We start from the raw sequence: 19,458 nt of genomic DNA on the forward strand, positions 1-19,458 counted from the left end.
CACTCTCACTCTCACTCTCACTCTCACTCACTCTCACTCTCTCTCTCTCCCCCTCTCTCCCTCTAGAATGTGATCTATCCAGGAGCCGGGGATGAGGGGATCTTGGAGTACAAGTCTGTGATCTACTACCAAGTGAAGCAGCCCCGCTGGTTTGAAACCGTCAAGGTCTGCACATACCACCCGTTCTCAGCTCCAGTTAGCGGGAGACAAATAAATGTTTTCTGGGTTTTTCTGCCATTATTTATATTCACTACACAGCATCACTATTCAGAGAAACCTAAATACATTATTCATTATACACAGTGCAATTCTCTCAGAATTCAACCCAGTGATTTTCTAGAGGGAACCCACTAAACATAGCCGTCTCTGAACACCGTCGGTCCTTGAGGCCAGCATGACGTCTTATTAGTGGGGCGCGGAGTGAGCGCGTCTCCTGACGTCTGTGATTCAGCCAGTGTCATTTGACATCTGCGATGGGACGAAATCTGCACACACGATCATTATGTTAAACAGAGGGAGTTCCCCGCAGCGACACATTCGTCAGCATCATGCAATATGTATACCGTAAAAAACTTCAAACAAAAGCAGACGTCTGTCCCAAATAAAAGGCAGGGTGTTTTTATGCGGTTTTGACAAATAAGTGAGCAGAGTCTACATTAATTGTTTATCCAGTTGCCATTGCCGCTGACTTTTAATGTAGACGTTATGTGTTACACATTCCGAGCCACCTCTATGTCATCAGCATCTTTATTTAATCACATGTTCTTCATTGAGCCGTTAACCATCAATCTGGGCATCTAAGCTGATAGAATCACTGCGTTAATGGGAAGAGCAGGAGGTAAATCCTATCGGCCATCTTTTCCCAAGCAACACTGGGGATCTGGTGCAGTCAAGTGCTAATAATTAAATAATCCATAGGATTAGATGAATACCAAGTTCTATATTTGTTTTATTTTGATGTGTACATGCTGGTACACAAGTAATACTCATACTAGTTTAAATAAACAAGTTGATATTTCCCATCTTTGTTGAGCAGTATTTCTGTGCAAAAGGAATTAGAGGCCTGTGTCCCAAATAAAGGCAGGGTGAGTTCAGTGACTGAAGCAAATAAAAGCCTGGGCTATTCATTGAATTATTTCTTAATCATAATTTTTGACAACGGTCTAACACAGGGGTTCTCAAACTTTTTCATACCGCGATCCCATTTTATTTAGGATTTTTTTTGGGGACCCCACACTGTATCGCATAATTTCAACGTGGAATTAAGGAATATCAAAATAAAAGCACACGTTGTTGCACTTGATTATGCATATTTATTAGAACATTTTATTACAGCTATGTTATCAATACACATTTATAAAACGAGGCATTTTTAACCAGAATATGTTGCCAGAACATAAAAAAAAATATATATAAATATAATAATTCTGATTTTATTTATTGTCAAAAGTATGCATAATGTTGTGTTAATTCCACAACAAGAGATATGTAATGTTAATTACCTGAAATTATTCCGTTTTTTGGGGGGGGGGACCCTGCATATATCTGTATCGGTTGATATCGGTATCGGAAATTAAGAGTTGGACAATATCGGTATATCGGTATCGGTAAAAAAGCCAATATCGAGCATCCCTAATATATATATATTATTTTTTTTTTACTTGCCAATGCCCCACTGCCACCTACCCGCGACCCCAATTTGGGTCACGACTAGGGATGCTCGATATTGGCTTTTTTATCGATACCGATATACCGATATTGTCCAACTCTTAATTTCCGATACCGATATCAACCGATACCGATATATGCAGGGTTTCCCCCCCCAAAAAATTTAATAATTTCAGGTAATTAACATTACATATCTCTTGTTGTGGAATTACATTATGCATACTTTTGACAATAAATCAAATCAGAATTTTTCTTACTTGCTTGCCTGGGTAAATAAAGGTTATAGAAATGTAATAAAAAAATAAAAGATTTTTTTTTTTTTTTTAAACCGATACCGATATTTTCCGATATCACATTTTAATGCCGATATCGGCCGATAATATCGGTAGGCCGATAATATCGGACATCCCTAGTCACGACCCATAGTTTGAGAACCGCTGGTCTAACGTGATCTTCTGATCATCAGTAACCAGAGCCATTATTATAGGTAATAAGTGGCGCAGTCCTTACAATACATCACTAAATTCTGACAGCCATACAATGCAACTGTAGATGCAAACATGCAGTGGTACTGAATACTGGCACCGTCACTACTATAATGGTTTCACATGCAGCATCAATAAATGCATCAATCATGCAACAATGATGCATGATACATCTGTCATAACGTGTCGTGTCGAATTCAACCCTGATTGAACCAAGTGGCATTTGTGAGTTACTAAATGTATCCCCTCCTTCATATTTGCATGTCACTCAACCCTTAATCCATCAGGACGTGATGCCTTTCATCCTTACTAGCAAGGAAATAACTGTCCTTAGGGTTCGGACAAGGTCCTTGACGTGCTTAAAGTGTTTGATTTTTTACAAAAAAAAGTCGAGGCCTGGAATTCCTTGAAAACAGCCCATTTTTTAACGAGGTGCTTAAAATGTCCTTGAAATTCAAATCAACCATTCGCGTTGAATGTTTTTGTTCATCCATGATCAAATTGTTCTGAATCAAGAAATAGATTTTTTTGTTCTGTTTTAATAACATCTGACGAGTCGCTGTCTCGCGCGCTTCAACTGCTTTTCCTTATTTATTCGCGTATGATGCTCTAGCTTGCTCTAGCTGGCAAGCAGGCCAAGAAGATGCTTAAAGGACGACTCCACTTTTTTTGGAAATTAGCTTATTTAACATCTTCCCTGGAGTTAGACAAGAAGATGCATACCTTTTTTGTCTCTGTGCGTGCATTTTAGCTTTGGGAATAGACGCTCCGTTAGCATAGCTTAGCTTCATCACTGGAAGTGGGGGAGGACAGTAGCCTTACAGTGCCTTACAGTGTATTGCAAGGTCTGACATTGACCAAACTTGATATGCATGACCTTGGTGGGCTCTAGGTCAACTCCTGAAAAGGGGGTCAATGTCAGACTTTGCAATCAAAGTTAGGGGGCTAATAACCCTTGCCATAATTTCAGTGCGCCCCCTAACTTTTGATTGCAAGGTCTGACATTGACCCCCTTTTCAGGAGTTGACCTAGAGCCCACCAAGGTCATGCATATCAAGTTTGGTCAATGTCAGACCTTGCAATACACTGTAAGGCACTGTAAGGCTACTGTCCTCCCCCACTTCCAGTGATGAAGCTAAGCTATGCTAACGGAGCGTCTATTCCCAAAGCTAAAATGCACGCACAGAGACAAAAAAGGTATGCATCTTCTTGTCTAACTCCAGGGAAGATGTTAAATAAGCTAATTTCCAAAAAAAGTGGAGTCGTCCTTTAAACAAACGGCATTTAAAAGTGAATTGTATCCTTCGAGTGACATCCTTGAAAATGAAAAATCTTGCTTGGAAAAGTACTTAAAAGTCCTTGAATTTAATTTTGCAATGTCTGTGGGAACCCTGTGTCCTTGCTCGACGTTCACGTCCCAAAATGGGCTCCCCACTCCTCATTTTCAAAATGACTACCATTGCCATCCAAAAAGGAAAAATCAAATAGGATGCTGTTGAGTTCAGGCACGTTTTCAACATTGTGACCCCGACGCAGGTTAACGTTGTTTGGGGGGGGGGGGCTGTTGAGCTTTGTATTAGTAGTATTATCGGGATATTGGTTAATGAACCGTGATCTCACAATCCCTACAAGACTTAGAATGATGAATATTGATAGATAGATATAGATATACAATAGATATACTGGTAAATGTGGGAGAAGTTGAAGTTATCAACAACATGAAATGCCAATACATAAAAAGTTGGGGAAAGGCGGGATGGGTGGAATGTATTTGCATCCCAGAGGATCGTTTGCAGCAGGACTCCTTGCGAATATCTATCCACCGATGAAATATTCAGCTTGGGTTTTGAGACTTGATGTGCTCCTAGCCTGCCGCACGCTGTGTATCTCAAAGTATCTCATACTTGCTTTCTTTGACTTCTCTCTCCCCAAAGGTCGCCATTCCTATTGAAGACGTGAACCGAAGCCACTTGCGGTTCACCTTCCGTCACCGCTCGTCTCAGGACTGTGAGTAATAACAGAATGTCAACTCATGAATAATGCTTTCCGAGGGGTTAATGACCTGCCACACCATGACCGGCTGCCAATCTATCTGCGGCTAAAATGACGGGGAAACTATCCAAGTCAAGCAGATGTGGCGGCGCACAGTGATGAATACTTTGAAGCTCACTCTGTGTCACATTAATCAAGTGTTGGTCTCTCCCCCCCCCCCCCCCCCCCCCCCTCCTGCGTGAAAAAGCAACCCCAGGCCGCCTGTCGGCGACTGCAGATGGGTTGTGAATAATTCCCGAGGTCACTTGTTTGTTTGGTGGGAACCGGCATCTTAATTTAAACACAGCAGGGAATCAGCATCGTGTTTCCCTCTAATTATGTTCTAATATCCTTATTTTTTTATATATATAATATATATATATATATATATATATATAAATGTTTAGAGTGTAGAAAGCAGGGATGCCTGTCCTGGCAACACCGCTGCTCCATCTGCACACCACATGGCGGGGCCGCGCCTGCCAGCAGCAGCAGAAGGGGGGGTTGGAGGGGGGCGCGAGCAAGGCAGGCGTATGCAAAAGAATCAATTAGCCCAGGTCCGTCGAGCAGTGTTGGTTTGGGTGGTTGGTTTGGGTGGTTATTGGCTGGTGGAAACAGTCATCTTTTTTGTGGTACGATAAGAACCTGCCGCTAATCCTTCAGCTCTGTTGACTTTACACCTGGAGTAGAGCTGCTCAGCTCTGTTTACTTTACACCTCTGGTCGCTCTGAATTAGACTAAAATCCAGCCTGGAATGTATTGGAAGTGTGGGTGGGAGCCCATCTTTTTTTGCACAGATAAATGTTTAACCCCGGGTTTTCACAAACATACTGCATACTTAATTCGGCATCGCAAAAAGTATTCCAGGCGATAAGGTAAAGCCCTCGCTTCAGGCTAACAGAAAAGCTAACCCGGACCGAAAAAAAGTTACACCAGGTCTGCAACAGGGGAAACTGCATTCTTGAGAGAGCGCCAATACCAGGATCTGGCCGGTACTGCACTTTCGGAGTCCCAATATGCCTTTTCCAGCCAACATACAGCTCCGTGACAACATCTGGGACAAGCTTAACACGTATACGTGGTTGGCCTTCAATAGTCGGCTCCCAATCACATATACGTGGTTGGCCACGAAACGGTTAATGAAAAAAACATTACAAACTGCTTTCTGACATCCTCTGAAGCCACTGTGAAAGCAGTCCAGCTTGCCTATAAAACAGACATGTTTGCCCCCCTATTAAAAAGTAATCATCAGTTTCCTATAATGTGAAATGTAAAACTGTATGCATATATGACAGTGAGGATTGTGTGTAAACGGGACAAGCTTATACAACAGTATTGCACATTGGGTTTGTAGCAGTCAATAGCAGGCTCAATAGCAGCAGTCATACACTGTAGTTGATTTTTACATTTTAACAGTGGAGACAGCAGGTAAGAAGATATGCGATGTGGAATATTTAGGTTTATGAGTTGAGAAGCCTGGCGTGGTGTCCTTGAGTGTGGTGGTACGTGCCCTGCTCCTGTATCATCTGCCAGACGGTAACAGGCAGAACAGTTTGCATGCTGGGTGGCTGTGGTCCTTGATGAGGCTGTGTGCCTTTCGCAGGCACCGCTGATGAATCCTGAGTGGCTGGGAGTCTGTTGCCAGTGATGTGCTGTGCTGCCTCCACTACTCTCTGTGGGCAGAACAGTTCTAGTACCAGGCTATCGGCAAGCTCTCAATGGTGCACCTATAAAAGCGTGTGAGGATTCTGGCGTTCATGCCAAATTTCCTCAGTCTCAGGAAATGGAACCGCTGGTGAGCTTTCTTGACCACTCTGTGTGTGGGTAGTGTCCAGGAGAGATCCTCTGATGTGCACACAGAGGAACTTGAAGCTGCTGATCCTTTCAACCTCAGCCTCACTAATGTAGATGGAGCGGTGTCTGCCCCCCCGGCTGTCTCCTGTAACCCAGGATCCTCTTTAGTTTTACTGATGTTGAGAGAGAGAGGCTGTTGTCATGGCACCAGCTGGTTAGTGTCTCCACCTCCTCTCTGTAGGCCGTCTCATCGTTGTCTGTGATGAGGCCCAGCATGGCCCTGTCGGCAGCAAACTTGATGATGACATTGGAGCTGTTCTTGGCAGCATAGTTGTTGGTGAACAGGGAGTACACGAGGGGGCTGAACACACAGCCCTGTGGTGTGCCCATGTTGAGGGTCGGGCGAGGAGGAGGTGTGGCTGCCGATTCTCACCACCTGGGGCCTGCTCGTCAGGAAGTTGAATATCCAGCTGCTGATAGTCTCCAGTCCAAGATCAGCGAGCTTAGGGACGAGTTTAGAGGGAATTATAGTGTTGAATGCTGATCAGTGAAGAACATTCTCACATATTATGTGTTCCCTTGGTCCAGGTGAGTGAGTGAGGTGTGTGTCGCCAGGGCGATGGCATCATCCATGGCCCTGTTTGGTCTGTATGTGAACTAAAGGGGGTCAGATGTTGGTTTTGTCTAGTCGCTCAGTGACAAGGCAGGAGGCCACCTTGTAGGGGGGACCACAAACGGACTTTGGATAGGTGAAGATGTTGGTGAACACCTGTCCTCTGCCAGTTGTCACTGACTCAGGGAGAGGTTGAAGATGTTGGTGAACACCTCTGCCAGTTGGTCAGAGCAAGCCCTGAGACTGAGAGCCCTATTATAGTGGTCATAGAGATATCCAAACTTCAACACGGGCGCCCTCTGTGAACCCCTGATTTAACCCTTGTTGGAGTCGAGAGATGTCAGAGATGAGGAAACGAAGGCCCTTGTGGTGTCTGCCATAGACTTAATTTACCCACTGCTCCTGTGGACAATGTGGCTCATTTTTGCCATGGTATTTCATGTGCCACATGCTGCCTGTTGCTGGGTGTGTGGTCCAGGTGGGTAGGATGGTGGGGTAGTAGATTTTTAGATGGTAGAAATGGTGCATTTATATAGTGCTTTTATCCAAAGGGCTTTACATTCACCCATTCACTCACACACCGACTGTGGAAGCTACCATGCAAGGTGCCAACCTGCTCATCGGGAGCAATTAGGGGTTAAGCGTCTTGCTCAAGGACACTTCAACACACTGCCAGGGAGGAGTGGGAATCGAACCCCCCCCCCACACACAGAGTTAAAAGTTCAGCCGACAAAAGGACGCTCACCCGAGAAAGGACACGTTTTGTCCACGTCTGTATTCCTGAGCTTCTCTCGGCTCTCCTTAGGAAATCACTGAATACACTTCCCCTTGTTGGGTGGTGGAGGGGGAGCGTAGAGGAGGTCGGGGTGCATATCTACTGTGCTCCTCCTCATTGGTCTCGCTCCAGCCAGCCCAGCAATTATTCACCAGCAAGGGCTGCAGGCGGCAGGCCAATGAGAGGATTTATGCAGATGGCATGCGGAAGATACTCCGACGGATCACATCCCAGCGCACGTAAATTTCAGCTTGTTGATCCGCGATGACTATGTGAGCGGCCCCTATCCAAGCGCGCGGCCACAGGACAAAACCATCATCTTCCGGCCTGTCGATACACCCGCCTGCTCCCAAGACGGCAGGTCTGCATAAATGTAGGCGTTTGTCACATGGCTACGCCGCCGGCCCTGAGATAAAGTACAGCAGGCCCCCTTGACGTGTTAATAGGAATTGGACAGTCCATATGTTTTGGACCGTAGGGCTTTTAATGCGGACAAGGGTTTATTTCTCTTGTCATCCGTATTGCTTACACTTCATCCTTTTCCATTCGAGAGACGCAGGTAGTCGTGAGGCACGTAGCACAGTCCTGCTATCACTCTTTCACACTGTATCTGTGTTTACTGGAGCGTGCAGAGTGCTGACCACACACACACACATGCACTCACTCACTCACACGCGCACACACACACACACACACACACACACACACACACACACACACACACACACACACACACACACACACACACACACACACACACACACTAGCCATTACCCTAACTGTAACCATAACCACTACATGCCTAACACAAATCATTTTCCTTCCTTTTGGGGAACTTTAGTCCCCACAACGATAGGAAAACACACACGCACCACCATGGATCGGAGCAATAACTCAGGCATCAGAGGCACCACAAAGGTCACCGGGAGGTCACCGGGAGGGCTGAGTCAGCACAAGGAGCCTGAGATTTGTGTTGGGGTTCATGCTCTTTGTTAGTGTGTGTGTGTTTTGTTAATGAGTTGTTGTGAATCCGGCCTCTGTCGCACACGCCTCAGTGCCCCGGAGCTTCTGTCTCTGATAACTTACGTTGGTGGTGGTGGGAGCATGGGCCAACACAGCCTGGACACACACATGCACACGTGCGCACGCACACACAATGAGATGTTAATGACTAGCGATCGGTTCTGCCGCCCCCCCCCCCCCCCTGACTACACTCTCTCCCTTCCTCCTCCTTCGCAGCTAAAGACAAATCAGAGAAGATATTCGCACTGTCGTTTGTGAAGCTGATGAGGTACGACGGCACAACACTAAGGGACGGCGAGCATGATCTCATTGTGTACAAGGTAATATATCCCAGAACCCCCCCCCTGCCGGGTCCCGCGCTCCTCCGCACGACGCGACCACAATAGAGATGAGTCTGTGGAGAACAACAGCGGCTCCTGTAATATCAGCAGCTATTGTAATGCGAGACCTTCGAATGACTTTCCAATTAAAACGCTTTATGTAATGATACCTTTTGAGTGCCCACTCTCATTCATGGTAATTAAAGAGTTAAGACGGGAGGAGGGGGTGGGGGGTTGGTCTATAATTGGGGAGATTATCTCCACTGTCTTTACATCCTGCCAGTGTCAGTCAGTCAGAGACCAGGCCGTTGTGTTTGATTATTCACGCCTCCGTGTCTCTTCATCGTTATCAGGTCGATTATATATATTTTTTTATATAATTTCTTTTTAACAAAGCACAACACAATACAGTAACACAATAATACACAACACACCACAGGACAATACTGCAACAATATTAACTATAATAACGACAAGTCAATCAGAAATAATAAAAATTATAATAAATACAGAATATAAAAACATACAAAATATACAAATTAAATTATATTATTACAGACACCACAAAAGACTTCATAGAATCAATAAACATAACCTCGTTCCAAAGTTTTGGGAATATAAATGGCAAACTTTGTAGTTCAAAGTTTCCGATAAGCGATATAATAACTGGTGCGAGCCAAGCCATTTGGCGGAGTGTTGTGCCAAGAGCAGAGTGCAAAGCATACATGGGTCACTGGTGTGAATTTGTGCACCATAGAGAGTTGCATATCGGTCCGTTTACGCAACATGTCCCTCTTCACATTCTGTTGAAAATATACCTATATATTCTAAAGGAGAAAAATGGCGTAGAGACAAATGTGCTCTATTTGTGAATCCTATTATCTACAGAATGCTAGATTCTCAGTAATGTTTTATGCCGCACCCAGCAGAGCCTGAGTCAATACACTTTAAATTCAGAATTTATTCGATTATTATTTGATCCGCTACTCTCTGTGCTTCACACAAAACATAAAGATCCTCTACTCTCTGTGCTTCACACAAAACATAAAGACATGACTACAAATAAGACTCTTGCAGAAAAAACAACCAAAACAACAATCAGAAAAGTAAAACAACGCTATTCTTTCTTGCAAACATATTCCTATACGTATTCTTATACACTTATATATATTCATATACTAAATTCACAAGCACCTAATATATATATTAACTTTAAGTTTATCTATTTATTTTTTACCCAGGGACAGTGCACATTAATCAACATGTTCAGTTTCCACATCAATGTAAATGTGCCAGAATTAGCTAATGAGCTCGTTTTCATCTGTAGTCCCTTCCTAACATGCATGTCTTTATGGTGTGGGAGGAAACCGGAGTACCCAGAGGAAACCCACGTGAACACAGGGAGAACATGCAAACTCACACACAGAAAGGCCCCCTGCTGGGGTTCGAACCCAGACCTTCTTGCTGTGAGGCAACAGTGCTAACAACTGTGCCACCATATATTATTTCAGATTCAGTTCGATTCCATGTGAATCAACTGAATAAAAGAGTGAATTTCCCCTGCGAACTGCTAGATGATCAATACCAATTACCCGTAGCCACCAGAGCTCTACTCCTCCTGCTGACTTGTTCTACACAATTTGTAAGTGGCTTTGGATAAAAAAGTGTCCGCTAAATGACTCAATGTCACTGTAACCCCGACTGCCAGGCCGAGGCCAAGAGGCTGGAGGACTTGTCCCTGTACCTGAACCTCCCCGCGACCAAGGTGGAGCTGGAGGAGAAGGGCTACCCAGCGACGGGGAAGAGCACCCAGAACCTGGGCAACTGCACCATCAGCAAGGACTCCTTCCAGATCTCCACCCTGGTCTGCTCCACCAAACTCACACAGAACGGTAAGGCCCTCTATACTATACCTAGCATTACATGGAGAGGACGGGCCAGTGTCGGCATGGAAACTTGGTAAAAGCATGGCTGATCCCAGTGAAAAATATTTTTTTATATATATATTTTCTATGTGTCTATTCATTCTGTTTAAACCAATGGGGTTTTTCTTTACAGTTGCAGATAAAGATTAGGCTACACTAATATTATAGTATTAAAACTGATGAGTTATATTCATTAACACATTGGTTGCCAACAACGAGATTTCTCGTTATTGGCCGCCATGTGTTGGTTGCCAATAACGAGATTTCTTGTTGTTTAATCGTTATTTATTTTATTAGTGATATCCATTCATTTTTCATCTGTCCAGCCTGACATTATCATTGCGAATGGCTCTGAGCTCGAAAAGGGCAAATACCGCCCCCTATCATCTCCCGGATGGTAATGCACATCATTGGATTGAGTGAAAAAGTGCATCAGAGAAAAACTCCGGTCCAGGGTTTTCCCACCTCTGGCAAGCAGTGTCGTGTTACCAGATTCACTGGCGAGGCTGGAAGCAGCTTGGATTATGCGTTTCGGACTATAACGTTGGATCAATAAACACGATCAATATTTGGAATGGCGATCAGGAATTGGATTCATCTTTTTGCAGAACATCTGATCTGAGGTAAGGAATCTATGTTACCTGTTTTGGGTTAATCAGAGTTGTTTTTCACAGATTTCACAACATGTGTGTGGTGTTAGGAGCTGAGCGCTGAATGATTTTTCAGCCTGCTTTTGTATCGTGCATAAGAACACAAATACTCTCGATAATCTAGCGTTTATTCGAAAAACTATTCATAAATCAGCCGGAAAATTACAACGTGTTTTGTGTATTCCAGTAAATGTCTATTTTTGCGGAATTTCTCTGAAATTACTAGAACTCTCTGAAACTATACTCGTATTCAAAGCGGTATAAAACGGAAATGTACTGATGAAAAAACAATCTGTTTCGTACATGTTGACTGCAAGCAAGTCATTGATAAGCGACGGGTGTATTAGACACGTAGCCATAATTTAAGATAGTCGTTTATGTGTTCGCAAATGTGCTCGTCCTCCCATTGATTAACGTGGTGGCATCCAAGCGATAAATCGTCATGTGTTAAAGAAACTTGATTTAATAAAAAAAAAAAAAACTAATTTAATCAGATGAATCACTTTATTCAAATTGAGGATTTAGTTTGAGGATATATATATATATATATATTTTTTTTTTTTGAATTATTAAATTTTTAAATGAAAAACGAAGGTTCGAACGTCCGTTAGAAAAACCCTGACGAAGTTTGAAGCCCAAAAACAGGCTTCGGGACAGCTCTACTGTGAGAACACTAAATCTAGGTCTATACTAGCCACTGGTTATTTATCACACTCATTCTGTTGCTGCTCTCTTTTAGCTCCAGAGGACTCACATGGATATAGTGGGCCTTTCCTATAGTATCATGGTGATCTCTTTTTCGCATCACTAAAAGATGGCCACCATAGAGCTGAAGCTACATTTTAAGAGATGTAGATCTGCTTGTTTATGCAACGAAAACATCCCCTTCTTGTCTCGGGCTAGAGCCTCTCTTCAAACCAACTCTTCGCAATGTAATCAGGACCTGGGAATTACCCCTCCCACACGGCTACCCCTCTTGTCTTTCTCACTTTACTTGGTAAACTAGTTTCTCTTCCTCTCTCTCCTCCACATTGACTCTCACTAACCCCCCCACCCCACGTCTTCCCCCCTCCCTTTCATCCTTCTCTCTCTCCATCTCTCTATCTCTAGCCTACTTTCCCTCGCTTCCTCAGCTCCTCTCTCCCCACTCCATCATGGTCAGCAGATTCCAGGCCATGTCTGCCTTGGGGTTGGGTGGGGTGCGAGAAGGAGCTCAGGTATGTTTACTGCTGTCAAACTGGCACGTTTATTTCCCCCGGGCGACGAGGAGAGCGATGCTTATTAAGCCAAGGAAATCCCCTCTTCCAGCCGCGGGCTTACAGATTAAGGACCTTGACCTCCGCGCTTCCCCCCAGCATTTAGACACGGCCGTAAACCGTGGGATGCCAGTGTTTAGACCTGGACTGTCAAACAAACCCTGCGATGGTCACTACCAGACTCTATCCACCCCACCTCACCCGTGGCTGCCTTGTTGAATGTTCAGGGTAAAAGCAGGTGTGGAAACTCTCCAGGCAAGTCAACCCTAAGGGCTTTTCCTGGATTCTTCTCTCTCTCTGACCCCACGGTGCCGGCAAACAGAACCCCAGTGTACGCTTTGTGCCACACAACATGACACGTGACGCACAACATCCTCCTGTCGCTTGGGTGCAGAGTGTCATCTACCAGCCACTTTTCATGGAGCTGAAATGAAAAGTGGGGAGAAGAGCAGGGAGAGAAAGATGTCGAGAGACAGAAAAGAGAGGGGACAGGGGACAGATGCACTGTGGCCTGACACTGACTGGAAATGTAATTAATTGTTTTACTAGCCCAAAGCACCCCCCTTTCACTGCCATCTAACCACATCCCATTCTGAATAATCCTTTTTTCTTTTTTCTAACGACGACGCAAGGATACTTTGAAACAGTGGAGCGAGGGGACAGAATAGGAGGAGAAAGTGCTTGGGAAGTGAGCCATCGAGCGGATCGATATTGGTGAGAGAGTACCAGCACATTGCAGTCTGGTCACATAGCGCATGCATTAGGCAAGAGCAACATCCCTCAGCGGCCTTCTGCGGGAGGCGCTGCTGCAAAAGGCAAAGGTACCAATTCTCCCCGCTGTGAGACGGTATCCACCGAAACCTTTTTCAGAACTTTTGTTCATAATTATTTATTTTTTAACCTCCACCTTCTTTCTGTTTGACACCAACCTGAAATACAGATTTTTTGTTTTTGCACGTTGTCCCCCCTGCTTTCATCACTTTACCGCTTTAAACATAAATAAGAGCAGGCGAGGAGTCGACGGCTCTGGGTCTATTACGTTCACAGAAGTGTTCGACTGCACAATATCCCTTTTTATTGAAGGAGACAGCAGCTCCCCAATTTCACCCACGACATCACGTAGAATCTCGTAGATAGTCGCTAACTGCACGCCAATGATTTCCCCCATCTGCAGCGAGAATGAGAGGGAGAGCGAGCGAGAGAGTGAGCGAGGGAGAGAGATTGCTAGGGCTCTGCTGAGCGTGTTGGCGGGTGCCTGATAGAAGTGTGATGCACCCCCTCATTTGAAGGAAAGTGGCGGTTTTCGGCTCTGGCCGTCCATTGATTCCTAGGCCCCTCTTCCCCCCCCCCCCCCCCCCCCAGCCGGCTGGCGTACAAATGTGGAGGAGGCATTTAGACCTAAAACGCCTGCTAATAATGCATTATATAGCCTGTATATACACACAAATGTGTTTCCCGGTTTCAATGGGTTAATGCAACTCAGAGGTAAACAAGCAATTTTGCCACTGCCTCTTAACACATTGTCTGCCACACAGTATTCCTTATGCCCATTCTGTCAGTGCTGTAACCCTATGGAGATGTTTACCTTCTTTGCGGGTATCTATCGTTCCGGATGTGGGAACGTTATATTTTTTCATTCATACATTGTTGTTAATACCGTCGAGAATATAAGTGTTTTTAAGATTTTCTGCAGTAATTCCAAAAACGCGAGTTATAGGCCCTGACGCATAGATTATCGATTGACGTTTCTTTCCTATATACGCTATATTAAAAAATTCAAATGTATATGATCGGTATACATTATGCTTCATCATGCGTGAAGGAAAGGGGGGGGGGGGGTCGTTTATAATTCCTTGATCGTCAGTAACGGCTTTATTTAGTATGGGTTGATATTAGGGATGTCCGATATTATCGGCCTACCGATATTATCGGCCGATATTGGCATAAAAATGTGATATCGGAAAATATCGGTATCGTTATTTTTTTTACATTTCTATAACCTTTATTTACCCAGGCAAGCAAGTAAGAACAAATTCTGATTTTATTTATTGTCAAAAGTATGCATAATGTTGTGTTAATTCCACAACAAGAGATATGTAATGTTAATTACCTGAAATTATTCCGTTTTTGGGGGGGTGGGGGGGGGGGGAACCCTGCATATATCGGTATCGGTTGATATCGGTATCGGAAATTAAGAGTTGGACAATATCGGTACAGTATATCGGTATCGGTAAAAAAGCCAATATCGAGCATCCCTAGTTGATATGTTGATCAGATGGATTGCCGTGAAATGAATAAACAATCGGGCTGAAAATAACGTTATATTTCTCTTACCGTTCGCTGATGAGACTGGAGGAAAAATATTCAAATTATTTGACGTTGATCTGCTAGATCCATTTCCCGTTTGTATGACGCAATAAACGCCGAAATCATATTGATTATTGCATTTTGAAAGCGATCCCATGCACTCGAGTGTGTATCTAGACCCACGTTACAAGATATTACTGCCGGAGGAATTTCCTCTATGCACTGAGCACCACTTCCGGTTTGGCTTGGAGTGTAACTCGCCTGACATCCACCTGGCGGCGGTATTGAGGCGTTGCAATATCAGACAAGGTCCAGCTGCAGTCCCGGAGGGAGGCTGGATGAATTATGAATGCCATGGTGAAACAATTTAATATTGATCCCAAAAACGAGTTAACTCGTTTCTGGCGCACAACGCATGGCGGGCAATAACGAGTATACTAGTTTTTGGCGTCCAATGTGTTAATGAAGACTTGGGGGCGTGTGTGCGTGGGGGGGGGGGGGGTGAAATGAGATGAGAGTTGTGTTGTTGTTGTCCTATCTCTCTGGTCTAAATAATATGCGCAATGCGCTGTTGATAAAGCCTGTGTAATGAGGTCACAGAGGAGCCCTGGAATGGGTCTTAGTAAGATCTCTGGGTTGAGCAGGAGGAGGATTTTTGTAGTTAACTCATTCAGCGCCAGGGATTAGTCTGGCCCTTGTGCCACGTTTGCATAACATATTTTCACTGTGCATCACTGTTTGGAGAGCTATATCTATATTATATATTATAGCTATAGAGACAATACTATAGTCATTTGACAGTGACCTTCTTCGATATTTGGAATGGCGATCAGGAATTGGAATAATCTTTTTGGAGAACATCTGATCTGAGGTAAGGAATCTATTTTACCAGTCTTAGTATAATCAGAGCTGTTTTCACAGAGATATCAGCGTGTGCCATGTGTGTGTGTGTGTGTGTGTGTGCGCGCTGATCAGGAATGAGAGAATTGATTTTTCAGCTCGCTTCTCTAGCGTGCATAAGTACACATAATACTATCGATAATCTAGCGTTTATTTGAAACAATTCATAAATAGGCCGAAAAATTACAGTTTTTTGTTTATTCCAGAATATTCCAGTAAAGGCCGTTTATCACAGAATCTTTATATTTTCCTGAAACTTTCAAGAAAACGAGGGTTTTTCAAAATGGTATAAAACGGAAATGAACCGATTAAAAAAAAACAATCCGTTTCGACAATGTTGACTGCAAACAAGTCATTGATAAGCGACAGCCAGATTAGACACATAGCCATAATTTAAGACATAGTTTATGCATTCACAACGCTATCATTGAAGTGGGTGCTGGCATTCAACCATGTTTTGAGACGGGGACCCGTGGCATCCAAAGTGTTAAGAGTGTCTACCATTCTACGGCAGTGCCGACGGGATTGATTTTGAGGTTGATTGCGGTTCTGTTATATGCCACCAGGAGGCGCAAAGTCTGACAGAACTGCCTTGCAGCATTGATGGATAGCCGCAGCGCTTCAGAAATAGGTCTCGAAATCCATAGCACACATGAAGAATATTTATATCAATTTGACATTCATAACTTATGATGATGAAGTTAAGACAACTTTTCTCTAGGCTTTTGGAAATTTAGGGGAGCAGCCGAGATAAATCGTTGATCGAGGCACAACTTTCCAAACATTTTATTACGAATATTTCCCAAACAAGATACAAGATCATCATAATCACATATTTTTCTAATTATCTTCACCTAGAAAAGAAACGAAAAATCTAATTATATCATAAAAAGGTGCTCAAATACTTTATTGTAATATGCAACGTGAGCCATTCGCGCTGTGCAGCTTGCAGCTTTTCTAATCACATTATAAAATATTATGTATGTATGTTGAGTGGTTTAAGACACACACACCGCCTGCTACATCGTTAATAAACGATGGAATTTATATGGAACTCGTTAAACGTATCATTTGTGTCTGTCATTTGTGTTATTTATTTATTTATTTATGTATTCACTGTCATTTGCAGTGTTTGTGTAGTGCTTTTATAAATATTCAGACATCACAGGGACTATGTCCGAACGTAATTGTTAATGATAATATTTATTATTATTATAATTATTTTATTCCGAGGATGTCTGTAGAATCAATGTTATTATAGCAATCGCCATGATTTCTCCCAAAATAACACGTCGGGCGCAAACCAGTATGTCCGATGACTGCCTTTCAGAGTTCGTAAATCCAAATCCAAGGTCGGAAAGTCAATACGCATCATGAACATTTGCGCTGCGTAATCATCCCCACCCCCCTCTGGAATGTTTTGAAAATGAATTAAAATACAAGCTGCTGCATTTGCGTCGTGTTTGTGACATTGTGAAGAAACAAAATACTTAATTATATGATAAAAAAAAGTGCTCATTTACTTTATTGAAGTGACAATGTAAAATGACAATATAGGCTAATATTATTAAATTAGGAGTGAGTCTTTATGGTTAATGTCTAGCAACTGAAAAGTAAAATAATGTAGTGACAGAAAATGCGCATTACAAAGAGCAAAAATGGGAAAGTGCGAATTTAGCTTTAATGTCATCGTTTCTCTAGACCAGAGGTTCCCAAACTCTTTTGAACCAAGGCACCCCTGAATCTTTCCTCCTTCTCCAAGGCACCCCAACTCTTCGAAGAGTTAAAAAATGTAACAAACCTTATACTAAAAACAAATCATGATGAATTTATTTTAATTATTGATGAATAATATTATGAATAGGTATTTTGTTTTGGCTGAAAATAATGCCTTTGTAAAAAAGTTAATAACAATGCACAAACAAACCTGAATCACTTTGGGTGCCGGAAAACGCTTAAACACGTCATTCCCGGCCATGCTCAAGTTGCCGAAGACGCTTTACAGCGTCTTTGATATCAATATTTCAAAAATCTGGGATCGGATTCATATGTCCCCTCCGCTTGCCTGAGATCCACCAGGAGGACCCACTGAGCTCTCTGGCGGTTCAGGAGCGCCATCTGGTGGCCGATCGGCGCAATCGCTTAACAGGAAGTGCCGTAGAGGTTGTGCTGGACGGCCGTATTACTTCCGGGCACTCGCTAATAGGTCCTGGGACTCGATCTCGACACACTACATAGCGATCGATTGCCAATAACTCGATAAACAACATGATTTGGACGTATATACCATTATACAAGCTGGAGATGGACCGGGTAAATCTACATCCCATAATGATAAAATTTCTACTCTACGATGATCGCCCAACGGCGCGCGGAGACTGGGGTGAGTTTTAGCGTGTAACGTTACCGTCTTCGATACTAACTGCTATTATCAACATTTGACCCACATTAGATGATTGGTATAACGCTGCCCACGGAATTATAAACGCCCCCTAGCCCATCCGGTCAACATCAGATGACGTGTAGTAACTTCTAGAAGTACGTCTAGTTGGAATTTTTTATATCGCGCTGATTGCCATAAAACTGTATTGCATCATCAATATAATGTATTTGGGGCTATAGATCACGTTCTGGAGAAAGCTGCAGAAAGAGATGAAAACATACTTATACATTAGACCATACTTTACTATGAATATGTGAATGAAAAAGTTTAACGTTGCTACACAATGAACAATACATATAGGACTTTGAATGGGCCCTAATAATGGCAATGTAGCAATAGAATTTAAAAAGTTATAGCCCTGCAAAGAAGGGGACTTTCTCTATAGACAAATAGAGCCGGCAACCTACGGTTGATAATGAATTTAACCCATGGCAGCCAAAGTGTTAATTTGACCAAATGTATTTCTCCAATTAGTTTTAACAGGATAATAAAAGTAATTGATGTTCATGCTTGGGCAAAATAATGGCACGAATGCATTAGCTTAGTCAAACTTTCATTAAATTAAAAACTAAAAATAGGCTATGTTGTGCACATTGAATGAATGAATTACATTTATATAGCGCTTTTCTAGACACTCAAATTGCTCCCCACAATATAGGGTGGAAATTGCCTCCTTCACCACCACTGGTAGCACCCAACCTTGGACTACGCAGGCTCAATGGCTACCATACACTGGCACCAGGCACACAAACTACACAATGGCTGAACGGCTCAGGAGACATGGATTGATATCAGCCTATTAAGGGGGAGGGATGATTAGGTGGCCTTGATGTCAGAGACCTGAGTGGGACACATGCGCTTGCTTTTGGCAGTCTCTTTATGCGGTGAGAGATAGTGGACTGCACAACACGCAGGTCCTCTTCCACTGCCAGCCATGTTGGAGAAGAAAGAGCCAGCTCGCACAAGTAGGAGGTTGAGAAAGTAAAAGCACCTTGACGGCTCCCTGAGATATATGGATACTGATGTCGCACAAGCAGCCAGAAGCTATCCAAATCTAAACTGATGTTCGTTGGCTGTTTGGTTTTATTTTTTGATCCACTTTTTTCTCCCCATTTTCTATTTTTCTCCCATCCCAATTTCGTATTATCCAATTCTTCCCTCCCCTGTCTTGAACGTTGCTAGACTATGCCTCCCACTGGTCGGCTGTAGTGAGGACAGAAGCCTTGCATCACGTGTCCCCTCCGGTACACGAGGAGGCAGCCTGTCGC

General features: G+C 43.4%; 1 protein-coding gene across 1 annotated transcript in view; it reads left to right on the forward strand.

Annotated features, from left to right (window-relative positions):
* Window positions 1–19,458, forward strand: part of dock1 (dedicator of cytokinesis 1) — a gene marked incomplete at its 5' end in the record, with an annotated part of 602,016 nt that overhangs the window by 137,933 nt on the left and 444,625 nt on the right. The window contains 4 exons of the mRNA XM_084323017.1: window positions 67–165; window positions 4,088–4,160; window positions 8,606–8,709; window positions 10,418–10,601. Of these exons, the coding sequence (XP_084179143.1) occupies window positions 67–165; window positions 4,088–4,160; window positions 8,606–8,709; window positions 10,418–10,601 (460 nt within the window). The remainder of the gene's footprint in view (window positions 1–66; window positions 166–4,087; window positions 4,161–8,605; window positions 8,710–10,417; window positions 10,602–19,458) is intronic.

The sequence above is a fragment of the Notolepis coatsorum genome (assembly GCF_963971535.1).
Source record: "Notolepis coatsorum genome assembly, chromosome: 10".
Lineage (NCBI taxonomy): Eukaryota > Metazoa > Chordata > Actinopteri > Aulopiformes > Paralepididae > Notolepis > Notolepis coatsorum.